Genomic DNA, 13,206 nt, shown 5'->3' on the forward strand with positions numbered 1-13,206 from the left:
TTATTTTATCCCTCTGATTTTTCAAAATTAATTTTGATGAAAGAAGAATCAAATGTGATACGCGTCATTTTTTAAGAGGATGTAGGGAACACAGAATGTAGAAACATTGATGTGTAAATCCACATCCAATCCCAGTCCAAATCATGCCGCCGCAACATTTCCAGAATACGCCCAATCACACCACCAAGCTTCCAATTCACTCCCCGCTCACCTCAATTACTGCAACTCCCTCCTCATTGGATTACCTTTACATAGACTATCCCCCCTTCAGTCCATAATGAATGCAACTGCAAGACTCATCCCCCTTACCAGCCATTCAGTGTCCTCCACCCCTCTCTGCCAATCCCTCCACTGGCTTCCACTCACCCAACTAATACAATTAAAAGTACTAACAATAATTTACAACACCATCCATAACTCTGCCCACGGCTACATCACTAACCAATCCGTTCTCTTCGGTCCTCCCAAGACCTCCTGCTCTCTAGCTCCCTTGTCACCTCCTCCCATGCTCACCTCCAGGATTTCTCTAGAGCTTCTCCTATCCTTTGGAACTCCCTACCCCAATCTGTCCGACTGTCCCTAATCTATCCATCTTTAGATGATCCCTGAAAACCCTTCTCTTTAAAGAAGCCTATCTTGCTTCTAACTAACACTGTTTTACTTCCTCCATCAGCTCCTCTCACACAGCTATTACCTTTTGTATCAATTGACCCTTCCATTTTAGATTGTAAGCTCTAATGAGCAGGGCCATCTGATTCATCTTGTACCAAATTGTAATGCAAATGTAATGTCTGCCTTTATTTTGCTAAGCGCTGAGCAAACTGTTGGCGCTATATAAATCCTGTATTATAATAATAATGTAAAGGATCTGTAACAGCAGTCTCAGGTCTCCAATCTCCAATGTACTCCGATCTCATGTTCACAGTGTATGACCATCTACTGTTGCAGGTCTGAGTTACTGAACATTATGTACGGCCCTTTTGGAGACATCAGGGGTTGCACTTGAGGTCCCCTATATGAAGAAAGTTGACCACCACTATGCTACAGTACAAGAACAAGGGCAAATGCACAATGTAGCACTGGTGACCTCTACTGGTGAGCTTTCAGATTGCAAATTCAGTGCTACTATAAAAAGAGCACTTTTCTGATTGAAAAAGAGATATTCAGAAATACAAGCAAGGTCTCTAATCTCTATTGTGTTCTGTAGCTCCTTATCAGTGGTTCTTGTGACAAAAAAAAAACAGAATAATATATGAAATACACTGACTGGACTTGTGCTGCTCTTTACTCCTACAAGACATGTTTTACAAGGGTTTGATTAAGGCCTCTTGCAGGCTGCAGCTTGAAAAAGCTCAGTACAGCTTTTTTTTTTTTTTTTTTTAATGAGCTAAAATACAGCCCATTAATTGTAATGTGGCTATGCATACACACACGCATTAACAAGCAATGTGCATTCTTCAGTAAAAAAAAAAAAAAAAAAACATAGAAAAATCAGCTTTTATGGTTAGTAATTTACACCTCGTGCGCAAATACGCACAAATGTCCATTTACATTTTGTGCAGGAGGAGAACGCGTGAATAAGTCTTTGTGCATTTGCATGAAAATACGCAAACGCATATACGCAAAAATGTGCATAAATACGTGCAAATACATACATAAAAAGTCTGAAAAAGTAGATGCTCAAACAGGAGGACTAAAGAGAACTCAGATATTGCAGATGTTGTGCAATTATATTATACAGGGGTCTAAAGTGGCCTACTATCACAATGAGTGGATGCAAATATGAAAAATATCCAGCTTAGATGGAGTGCTAATTTCGTTGACAAAAATATTTTCGTCATAGTATTTTTGTCAGCTGCAAGTTTTCAGTGCCAAAAACTAAAAGCAAAGAAAATTCCATTTCAGTTTTCAGATCAGTGTTCTCCAAACTGCGGCCCTTTGCTTGCCTTTATCCGGCCCTTGGGGCATTATTCCTCCCTCTGATAGGAGACACTACTGTCAACGGACATAAACAATGGGGCAAAAACAACAACTTCTCCTGCGCTCTGGTGCCTTGGTCTTTGAAGTGTGATACCGACAGTTTAGGATGGTAGTGTCAAAAGGTCTTGCAGCCCTCCTTTAGAACATTGGGTGTTCAGATACTGGAGAAAAACAAAACAAAAAAGGAAGGCGCACTGATCTAGTGCATTACCATAAAAAGAGCTTTATTAAAAACAGAACAAATAGCAAAATGGCTACTCACAAACAAGTATTGATCAAAGGCAAAATCAATACAATTGGATCCATCGCACTGAACATCGAAAAATCCAGATCAAATTCCATTGCTTATATTTGGCTCTGAAGAAAGGGGGTCACCCCCGAAACACGTTAGCCGTTTTCATTGAGGTATTTGCCAATTCATCTGACATCTGATCTGGATTTGTCGATGTTCGGTGCGATGGATCCAATTGTATTGATTTTGCCTTTGATCAATACTCGTTTGTGAGTAGCCATTTTGCTATTTGTTCTGTTTTTAATAAAGCTCTTTTTATGGTAATGCACTAGGTCAGTGCGCCTTCCTTTTTTGTTTTGTTTTTCATAAACAATGGGGCACCATTCCTCCCAAGGATGCCAACTATAGGGTGGTATTTCCCCCCCCCCCATACCAAATGTGGTGATGTTTACTCCCACTGATGCCAGGAAAATTTCTATTCCCGTTGGCCGCAGTCCGGCCCCCCCTAAAGGAAAAAAAACTGGCCCTTTGTTTAGAACGTTTGGAGACCCCCTGATTCAGATGACTAAATACGACTAAAACTAAAAATGCCATTTTAGTCAAAAGACTAGGGCTAAAACTAAATTGAAATTTGACATCAAAATTAGCACTGCTTAGATGTAAAACTGGAAGGCAGAAGGCCGCCGCTACCGCGTCCCTCAGATTTAGCGCAGTGGGTTACCTGAGCTGCATGCCGGTGCTCCAGGAACAGATGTCTTTCCTCAGAAGGAGGTTGTTCAGTGACACGGCGTTGATCATGTAGAAGAGCTGTTTGAACACTTGCTGGATAATTTCCGGGTCCAGACCGTGATCACACATGACGAGATTGAAGGCGTTCAGCTGGCGGATGATGGCTTCCAGGCTGTAGGAGTTGTCGCCGCCATCCGCCATACTGGAGGATCTTTTCCGATATCCAGTTGGCTTCACTCCTGACAAACCCTGAATACTCTCTGTTTCCAACATGGCCGACACTAAAAAAGTCAAAAAAAAAAAAAAAAAAAATCACATTGAATTACAAACTTTTTTCTTTTTTCACTTTGAAGGTAACTCCACAATTATTTTGGATATGTTGCTATACCGAGCCAAGGCAGGAAAAAAAAAAAAAACCTTATAAATAATATTACGAATATCGTTCTATTATATTTATACAAGGCCTTGAAGTGTCCACTATTCACAATTTTACATGACACAGGCAGAGAAGTGCGATTCCATGGCTCCCCTTCCCCGGGGGTCACATGAGTTGATGTAGAAGCTGTCAGAAGGGAGTGACTTGTTTCGGATTTGGGCAGACTGTGGCTGGTTGAATATCAGGTTTGACAGGACCATCCCATTTAAAGTATAACGTCACCTTTTCAACATGTTTGAGGCTGGATTCACACTGTTGAAATGTGTTAACCTTCATTGCACGGTGTGTTACCAATGCGCCATTTTACAGCAGTACATTTGTTTAAATGGGCTGCTTAAAGTGGTTGTAAACCCTTACAAACCGCTTTGACCTACAGGTATGCCTAGATTAAGGCTTACCTGTAGGTCCAATAAATATCTCCTAAACCTACACGGTTTAGGAGATATTTACTAAAAGACAGCGACAGACAGCGGCACACAAGCGCACTATCGCCGTTAGCAGCATGACGCTGCTAACGGCTCCCACGCGCATGCACGGGAGTGACGTCATCACTGCTCCGGCGCTGTGAGTGGCCGGAGCAGCGATATCCGGAAGAAGATGGACGCTCCGGACTACAGGGGACAGGAGTGACATCGCTGGTTCCTTTGTCAGGTAAGTGACACATAATGGGCTACTAGCGATGCATAGTAGTCCATTATGCTTTACCTTTGCAGGGAGACAAAAAGGAAGTAAACCCATCAGGGTTTACTTCCTCTTTAATGTACCACAAAAGGTACATGCATTATTTTTTGTAATGTAGAGCACAACAATGCACAGTAGTGTATTACTATGATGTAACACGTGTGTATTGGCAAAGTGCACAGGGTTGCAATTAGAATGAATGGCATTGCAGTGCTGCAACACAACAGAGTGAACTTCAGAATTGTATAATTATAAACTTTATATACAGCATTTATGTTCTCTTTTTGTTATCACACCCAGAATGGCGTAAAGTACCACTGGGCCCATAAGTAAAGCTGCTTCTTTGTTTTACTTTTACTACTGGTATCTATCTACAGCGGTCTACAGGTATTTACAGTCGTCTAGCCAATGTTACAGAGCACGGGCTCTATGAGGTTATTTACTGAAGGCAACCATACTGTGCACTTTGCAAGTGCATTTGCGCTCTGCAAGGGCATTTGCTTCAGAGCTTAGTAAATGAGAGGAAGCTCTGCCCCAGGACGACGTAATTTGTGACGAAACAAGTAGGGCGGAGCGATGTGTCGACACCACCATCTCGCTTGTGTCCTGACGGACCGGTTTGTTTGGTTGTGTCCTGGCTGACAAGCCAAACTTAAGGAGCTTTTGCATACCTACTGCCGTGAGTGTTATAATTTTATTACTTAATAAACCCACCAAATATTTTATGCTATGTGGAGTGACATCGGAAGTGTAGAGAAGCCCTGAGACACGGAGAAAGGCCCCAGCTGGGTTTTAAGCCACAAGCTTACACCGGCCCCCTATAATGAGGGGTCTACAGGAGCTGGTAAGCAGTTTCTACACTGCGGTTTTTGGTGATGGATGATGGACACTGCCATCAAAGAGATTGATATATTATCACATTGCTTGTGGACATTTTTGCACAGATGAATATAATCCATATGGATTCACCTATGGACTTCACATTTATTATTTAGTATGAATCTTATTTATTTTTCTATTTACAAGTGTCCATCTAATGTTTCAGAGCACAGCCTCTATGGGGTTATTTACTGAAGGCAAATAGACTGTGCACTTTGCAAGTGCAGTTGCACTCTGCAAGGGCATTTTCTTCAGACCTTAGTAAATGAGGGGAAGCTCTGCTGACTTCCATCATCCAATCATGCGCAAGCAAAAATGCTGTCTTTTTTTTTTTTTTACAGAGATGCACCGTAATTTCATAGGCCGAAACATATCGGCCGAAAATAGCGTTTTCAGCATTTTGCCGATAAAGGGGCCTACGGCGCACGCGATTTTGCCGTGAGTTTACTGTGATTTGCGTTCTTGCTGCATATTTAATGCATTTCAACGCGGAGGTGCGTTTTTGGTGCAGATTTTTTTTAACTGACCAAAAATGCAGCAAACAAGATTTTTAACACAACAGAAGCACAACAGACCATTGTGCAAACATAAATAGAATTTAAAGGGATGCATTTTTCTTGAGCTTTTCTTGCACAAAAAGTGCAGATAATGGCCAACAATAAACTCATATTCATTTAAATTCATGATATTAATTAAAAAGGCAAATATAATACAATATATATATATATATATATATATATATATATATATATATATATATATATATATATGTTTTTTAAACTGTTATTTTCAGTTTCAGCCAAGTGCATCCTGAAGTTTCGGTACCAAAATTTCCATTCGGTGCGCTATTTTTTTAATTTTTCTTGCATATGATTATTATTTGCAAAATGAGGCTTTGCCTCATCTAGTAAATTCTGCAGCAACTGCACTTTGCAAAGTGCACAGTCTGTTTGCCTTTAGTAAGGCTGGATTCACACCTATGCATTTTCAGTGCTTTTTGCATATTTGCACTACAGTCCATCTAACATGGTTTCCTATGGAACATGTTCTGTAGTGCAAATCTGCAAAATGCACTAAAAATGCCTGCGTTTGAATCCACCCTAAAACAACCCCTGTGTGTCCTCTGGGGCAAAAATTAGTTGATAAGCATTTCCCACTGAGCATACTACTTTCAGTGCTTGTACACATAATGTGTGTTATAAAGTGCGTACATCACCACAACGCACAGGAGATGTGTGTTGCCATTCAAAGCACACTAGGACACAAACATATATCCACAGTGCACTGCAATGCATTATAGCACAGTTCAATGCATAGAGAGTTTGGCTCTGTTGCCCAAGTCAGCACCCCTTAATGCACAAAATAGCGTGGATTACAGCGCACTTTGTTATTGTGTGACTGTGTCCTAAAAGCATGCAAAAGATCAATTCAGAAGACTGGGCTCTGTGTAACACAACAGAGACTGTTCTATGATTATCCGTCTGTCCCCCAGATTGGGCACTTCACTCACCTATCATTGGCTGCAGGAGAGCCTCTGCGATCTTTATGAGCTGCTGATAGATTTGGATGGACAGATCACTAAGAACCTGACGGTACTCGGTGAGATCGAAGTTTCGGAGGCAATGCTCGTTCTGCTTCTGAGAATTGCTGGTCATGAAACCCTAAAAGAGGATATTAGAATTATTTGTATATACTGTAAATAGCATAAGAAACGTTCACATGGGCATCATCGGATCCATCAATAAAAAATAATTAAAAAAAACGCATTAAACCAGAATCCTTTATGAATGCAAAGCATTCTATGATTGGTCGAGGTGGAAGGTGGTGATGTCACACTCTCTACAATCAGAGAAGGCTTTGCATTCCTTGAGAAAATATAAAGCACTTTCTGAATGGTGCCCATGCTGAGCGGCTGACCTCCTGTGTTCAGAATGCAGGAGGGCAGCCACTCGGCACAGGACCTGAACACTAGTGGAGGTCACTGGAGTAGTTATGTCTACTTCAGTGATTTCCAGCTTCTAAAAGGGATCCCACAAGAGTTGTCACCTGTCCAGTTTTCACCCGGACAGTTCGAGTTTTGACACATGCATCTGGGTTTCAGTCCACCTGAAACCGGCACACATACGTCCAGTATTACCTCCAGTCCAACTGATCTAATTGGGGGGACTATGGAGAGTCCTGGTATTATGGTTGGGGTGATATTGACCCCTGTATTACAAAGGGGGGGGCAAAGGGGAGCACTGACCCCTGTACTATGAAGGAGGGTGACATTATTCTCTTTATTTTGAAGAAGGGGGTGACACTGACCTCTGTATTATGGGGGGGGGGGGGTGACACCTAGGGTTGCCAGCAGACTTGGATTCACCTGGACAGTCCGGGCTTTAAGTCATATGCCTGGGTTTTAGGCTGCCTGAAACCCAGACACCTTATTCAGACCAGACTGTGGCAAGTAACCAAGATATTCACACACAAATCTTTTAACACAATTTGGCCACACCCACTGTTCGCCGAATTACTACTCTCCATGGTGCACTCAAAAGGTGCCCCAGGTCTTTTACAATTCTACTCCAACAAAAATGTTGCAATGCGACACTAAAGTGTCCGGGTTTGGCTCGAAGAAAAGGTGGCAACCCTAGATCCCACAAGTATGGTATATGCATAGTTACATTGGTCCAAGCTACACCAAGCATTAAACAACAATATTGTATAGCCTCTCACAACTTTCTTACCATGGAAGGAACCTTGAAATAGTTTTCAGGTCTTCAGGAACCCCTACCAAAACTCATGGTACATCAGCATTATGAGTAGGTTGTAGAGAGTTTTCAAAAATTAATAAAGAACCAAATGAACCTAAACCTTACCCCACCAACCGCTCAAAATCTATCTTTAGCAAAAATCATTAAATTAAATCTTGCACGGCTCTGTCCTCAAGGAGCCACTAACAACCTCTGGGGGGAACCCTGGTTGAGAAAGGCCGATTTAGTATGTTTTTAGTGGCAAGGGTTACACAGGTGTGCTCTCCTCCTGAGGTCAGGTAACCCATAGAAAGCATTATGATTCCGTGTGATGATTATGTGGATTTGTAGAGTGTAGTTGGAGGTGTAGGTACACACTTACCTCATCCCCGCTATATTGCTTCAAACAATGGAGGAGACGACTGGAGTTTGAGAGCCAGAAGGATGTAATCCGGAAGTCATCGTGGTGTTTCTGCCAATCAAAGAGAAATATTTTAACAGCGTTGCTCTGAATTCCCTGTAGCCCTTCAATAAAATAAGTGCTGAGATCCAACCATAAGATCCAAAGGAATTTATTATAAGAAAAAAACAGACCTTTAATACAATATGGTATTTGGTTAAAGGGGTGGTAAACTCGAGGGGGGGGGGGGGGTGTCAAATGTCATACTAACATATTATCAGAGACTTGCCTTAGAATGAAGCCCTCCAGCACCGTGCTGTCACTGCTGACAGACCTTCCATCTTCACCCAGTCTTAAAGTCATTGTAAAGATTTTTTTTTTTAAAGAGGAGGTAAACTCTCCCACTCTGATGCTTCTTTTCATTTAGTCCACTATAATAAGTAATTATCAAACTGTAGCCACTGTAATCCAGCCCAAATCGCATAATACTTACTGTTTAAAGAAACTTTAAAAAAAACTTGTTTTTAGGGGTTAGGCAGCTCCATCTTAAGTATTGTTTTCACAGTGGAGTGTATTTCCGCCCTTACATTGAGCACTTCCTGTACTGTTAACCAAGCCTCCTTCTCAATTTCAATGTTTCTATGGCAACCCTGCTTCCCTGTTGATAGCTGACTTGTTTTATTTCATAGTATTTACTTGTGACGATTATCTAGTGTTTGCCTGTGTGAGTCGTATCAGCTTCAGCTGATAAGACTGCAGTAATGATGTCCGATGGCCAGGTTTACGCCACATGTGATGTCACATTGGGTGTAGGAGGAAGCTCTGAGTGATTAAGTCTCCTGGTATTTCATTGTTGTGCTATAGGAAGTCCTGATAATAGACAGACAAGCACACAGAGTGTGATGTAAATCAGGGGAGATCTGTGCATGCTCAGTGATGTCATTCTAAAGAACAAAAAGGATTACAACAATACTAAGAAAGTAAGAAGATATCTACAAGCAGTGTTCATTAGGGTTGTTTATGCTGATTTACATGGGACAAAGTTGTGGGGGAGAGTTTACAACCACTTTAAATAACAGGCATGTTATACTTACCTGCTCTGTGAAAGGGTTTTGCAAAGAGCAGCCCCAATTCTCTCCTTCTGGGAGTGCCCCAGTGGCGCTCCTGGCTCCTCCTCTTTATCGGGCGACCCCACGGAAAGCTGCTCTATTGAGACAGCAGCACTCAGCCCCACCCCTGGCTTCTGTGTCACTGGATTTGATTGACAGCAGCAGAAGATTGGCTCCCGCTGCTATTAATCTATCTAATGAGGACAGGGACAGCAGCTGGAGACGCTCGACTTGAACACGCCGCTGAAGCGGATCGGCTCAGGTAAGAAAAAGGGGGGGGGGGGTGCTCTGGGGGAAGCTGCAGCACTGAAGGTTTTTCATCTTAATGCATAGAATGCATTAAAGAGGAAGTAAACCCTAATGGGTTTACTTCCTCTTCGATTCCCTGCAAAGGTAAAGAATGGACTACTATGTGTCGCATAGTAGTCCATTATGTGTCACTTACCTGACACAGGAGCCAGTGAAGTCACCGCTGTCCCCTTGTGTACGGAGCATCCATCTTCTTGGTGGGTCTCGCTGCTCCGGCGATGTCATTAGACGGAGCCGCGATTACGTCACTCCCGCGCATGCAACCTACACAGCAATGCAACCTTCCGCCGTGTAAATCCTTTGTGAGCATGCGCCATACTTAGTCCGTCCAACTAGCCTACTCACGAGCGGACTGTCCGCTGAAACCAAAGTTGGACGGACAATATTACGGAAATTCCGAAATACTTAGTCCGCCAGACTGCACGCTGAAAAAGTCCGCTGAAGCCCACACACGTGCGGACTGTCCGCTGAAATGTGTTTCGGCGGACTAAGTTGGACAGACAGTCCGCCCGTGTGTACGCGGCTTAAGACTTTACAACCCCTTTAATTCCAGGTTTAAGGGCTCCTGCTGTCTGACCGGACAAGCCGATCCCACGCATGCACATGGGAGAACCGTGTACAGTACAGACCTCTGAAGGAATGGCACGTGTGGTGTAAAAGTCTATTTACACCTGCCTGGTCATAGGCATGCATGGACTTTCTGATTAGGTCCGTCTTAAAAACTGATCGGCAAACCTGATCAAAACCACAGTGTGAAAGGGGCCTTAGTGAGTATGGCCAACCATGCGTTTGGTAAATGCTCCACACTAGTGTTATTTGTAGTTCTTATGACAGAATATGGAGCCAAGGCCTCAGAAACAAATAACTAGCTCTGAGAACTTTAAGTCTCAGTCTTATAATGTAACAGAGCTTGTAGCTTGCTGTACGGAAATCTAAAAAAACTGTAGAAGAAGTGAAAATTATAATTGATTGGAAGAACGTGATTGACCGAAATATCCATTTTCAATGCATACTATATAACGGAGACCTATAATTTCTGCAGTATGTAATCGCCAGACGCTGGGCTTTTACCTTAAGCACTTTCTTGATGCCATTGATGGTGGAGGTGAGCAGTGAGTGGACCTTTTGATCGTCATTTATATAGTCGGCGTGTCTGATGCACATAAACAAGATGTACGCAGGCAGACACGGCACAGTCGCAGAGGTCAGCTCAGGCTTCAGGTCTGCAAGAGATAGAACAATTATAAAGGGGGGATGATGATGGTTAACAATAGATCTACAGCACCTTGAAAAAGTATTCATACCCCTTGACATTTTCCACATTTTGTCATGTTACAACCAAAAACATAAATGTATTTTATTGGGATTTTATGTGATAGACCAACACAAAGTGGCTCATAATTGTGAAGTGGAAGGAAAATGTTAAATGGTTTTCCAATTTTTTTTTACATGGATCACTAAACAGATAGAACGAATGTCTTTGTGCGGTGTGAGCTACATCTAGTATGTAGCAGCGATCACATGCAAATGGAACTTATGAAAAACTTTTTATTTGCTACCACATGATACGTTTACACCACTGGAAAAACATAGATGGCTTCCATATGTTTCATAAATGTCTTTTACATTAAAGAATAAATCACTGAGGTCCTATTTAAATTTTTATGCTGTGTTAGCAAATATTAATGTGCGTGATGTTGTGCATTTATGTGCGTTGCAGTAAGACAGCCCCTTTTAAATGTATAGGTTGCCAGCACACCAAATTGCCCTGAAAATCAGATATGCCATAAAAATGCCACAAAAATTGGAGCCCTGACACACGCCATTGCACTATGGTGTGTTGCAGCACTCTGTGTGTTGCTTATACATGTTGCCTTAAAGAGGAAGTAAACTTCCTCTGCAAACTTTTACCTATAGGCCAACCTATAAGAAGGCTTACCTATACATAGTTACATAGTAAGGCTCCATGCACACTGAAGCTCAAAAAAGCTATTTCTGGACACCAGATTTCTGGCAGAAAACGCTGGTTGAAAAACCTGCTTTTAACAGCGTTTTATACTAGCGTTAATGAGCGTTAATGAGCGTTTTACAGCGTTAGCGTTAATGGGCGTTTTTTATAAAAATACACAGAGGACACTCCAAAAATCCCACAATGCATTGAAAAATAGAATGCCGAACACTAATGAACGAGCGTTAATGAGCGTTAATGAGCGTTTGTCGTTTTTTGCCGCTGAAAAACGGCACTTTGAACGCGAATTTCTGGCGTTCAGAAAAAAGCCCATAAACTCCACTGCTCATTAAAGCTGAAAAACGTCCATGTGTGCATGGACACATAGGCTAACATAGAGTGGAGTTTATGGGCTTTTACAAAAAACGCCCAAACGCCAATAAACTGCAGTTTATCAGCTTCAGTGTGCATGGAGCCTAAGTGAGTTTGAAAAAAAGACACAAGTCCATCAAGTCAATCTATGTGTGTGATTATATGTCAGTATTACATTGTATATCCCTGTATGTTGCGGTGGTTCAGGTACTTATCTAATAGTTTTTTTTAAACTATTGATGCCCCTCGCTGAGACCACCGCCTGTGGAAGTGAATTCCACATCCTTGCCGCTCTTACAGTAAAGAACCCTCTACGTAGTTTATGGTAAAACTTAATTTCTTCTAATTTTTAATGAGTGACCACGTGTCTTTTTAAACTCCCTTCCGCGAAAAAAAATGTATCCCTATTGTGGGGTCACCAGTACGGTATTTATAAATTGAAATCATATCCCCTCTCAGGCATCTCTTCTCCAAAGAGAATAAGTTCAGAGCTCACAACCTTTCTTCATAACTAATATCCTCCAGACACTTTATTAGCTTTGTTGCCCTTCTTTGTACATCGCTCCATTTCTAGTACATCCTTCCTGAGGACTGGAGCCCAGAACTGGACAGCATACTCCAGGTGCGGCCGGACCAGAGTCTTGTAGAGCGGGAGAATTATCGTTTTATCTCTGGAGTTGATCCCCTTTTTAATGCATGCCAATATTTTGTTTTCTTTGTTAGCAGCAGGGCAGTGAAGATCTGATCCAGCATCCCATGTAGCTCTGCAGCAACAGATCACTTCCAATAGTGAGTACTCTAGCAGTGATGGATTGCTGGAGGGGGAGGGGATGGACAGAACTGCATCAACTCAGCCCTAGGCTGGCCATACATTATACAATTTTCATTTAGATTTAGCAAAACCATATAATATGTGGTCAATACTAAACACTTTCAATTTGTATGCAATCAGGCAGACCCTGATCTAAAAGAAATTGAATAAAAAAAATAAAAAAAAATAGTACAATGTATGGCCAGGGCTATAGCCTCTGGATCTACAGGAAGCACTGTAACTACCCAATTAAAGCCCAGGAGCTGACCAGTTCAACACCTGGGCTAAGTTCTGAACTCCGACCTCCTTATTTCCACTGGCCAGCCTAAGTACCTCCATTCCTTACCATTAACTTACAGAGATAGAACACCTACTGCAAGCCGACTTCCAACCTCCAGCAGGCATGTGGAAACTCAATAATAAAATGATACTAAACCCAGGACCCTGCATTCACTATATCTGGTCTGCCACAGTACAAAGAACGTAGAAATACAATAATTTTAGTAAATATAAACTTTTCTAAACTTCCACGTCTTCCAGAGTCCCCAAACTATCTCCTGATAGAACAGAGCCTTGGGGGCACTC

General features: G+C 42.0%; 1 protein-coding gene across 2 annotated transcripts in view; it reads right to left on the reverse strand.

The window, feature by feature from the left end:
* The window catches only part of MYO5B (myosin VB), a 382,616-nt gene that overhangs the window by 12,279 nt on the left and 357,131 nt on the right, over positions 1-13,206 (reverse strand). For both annotated transcript variants that reach the window (XM_077463013.1, XM_077463012.1), the window contains 4 exons: positions 10,562-10,713; positions 8,055-8,144; positions 6,448-6,598; positions 2,934-3,222 (listed from right to left, as the gene is read on the reverse strand). In XM_077463013.1, coding sequence (XP_077319139.1) covers positions 2,934-3,222; positions 6,448-6,598; positions 8,055-8,144; positions 10,562-10,713 — 682 coding nt within the window. The remainder of the gene's footprint in view (positions 1-2,933; positions 3,223-6,447; positions 6,599-8,054; positions 8,145-10,561; positions 10,714-13,206) is intronic.

Source organism: Lithobates pipiens, unplaced genomic scaffold, assembly GCF_037356315.1.
Source record: "Lithobates pipiens isolate NorthernLeopardFrog02 unplaced genomic scaffold, aLitPip1_a1.2 Scaffold_3, whole genome shotgun sequence".
Taxonomy (NCBI): Eukaryota; Metazoa; Chordata; class Amphibia; order Anura; family Ranidae; genus Lithobates; species Lithobates pipiens.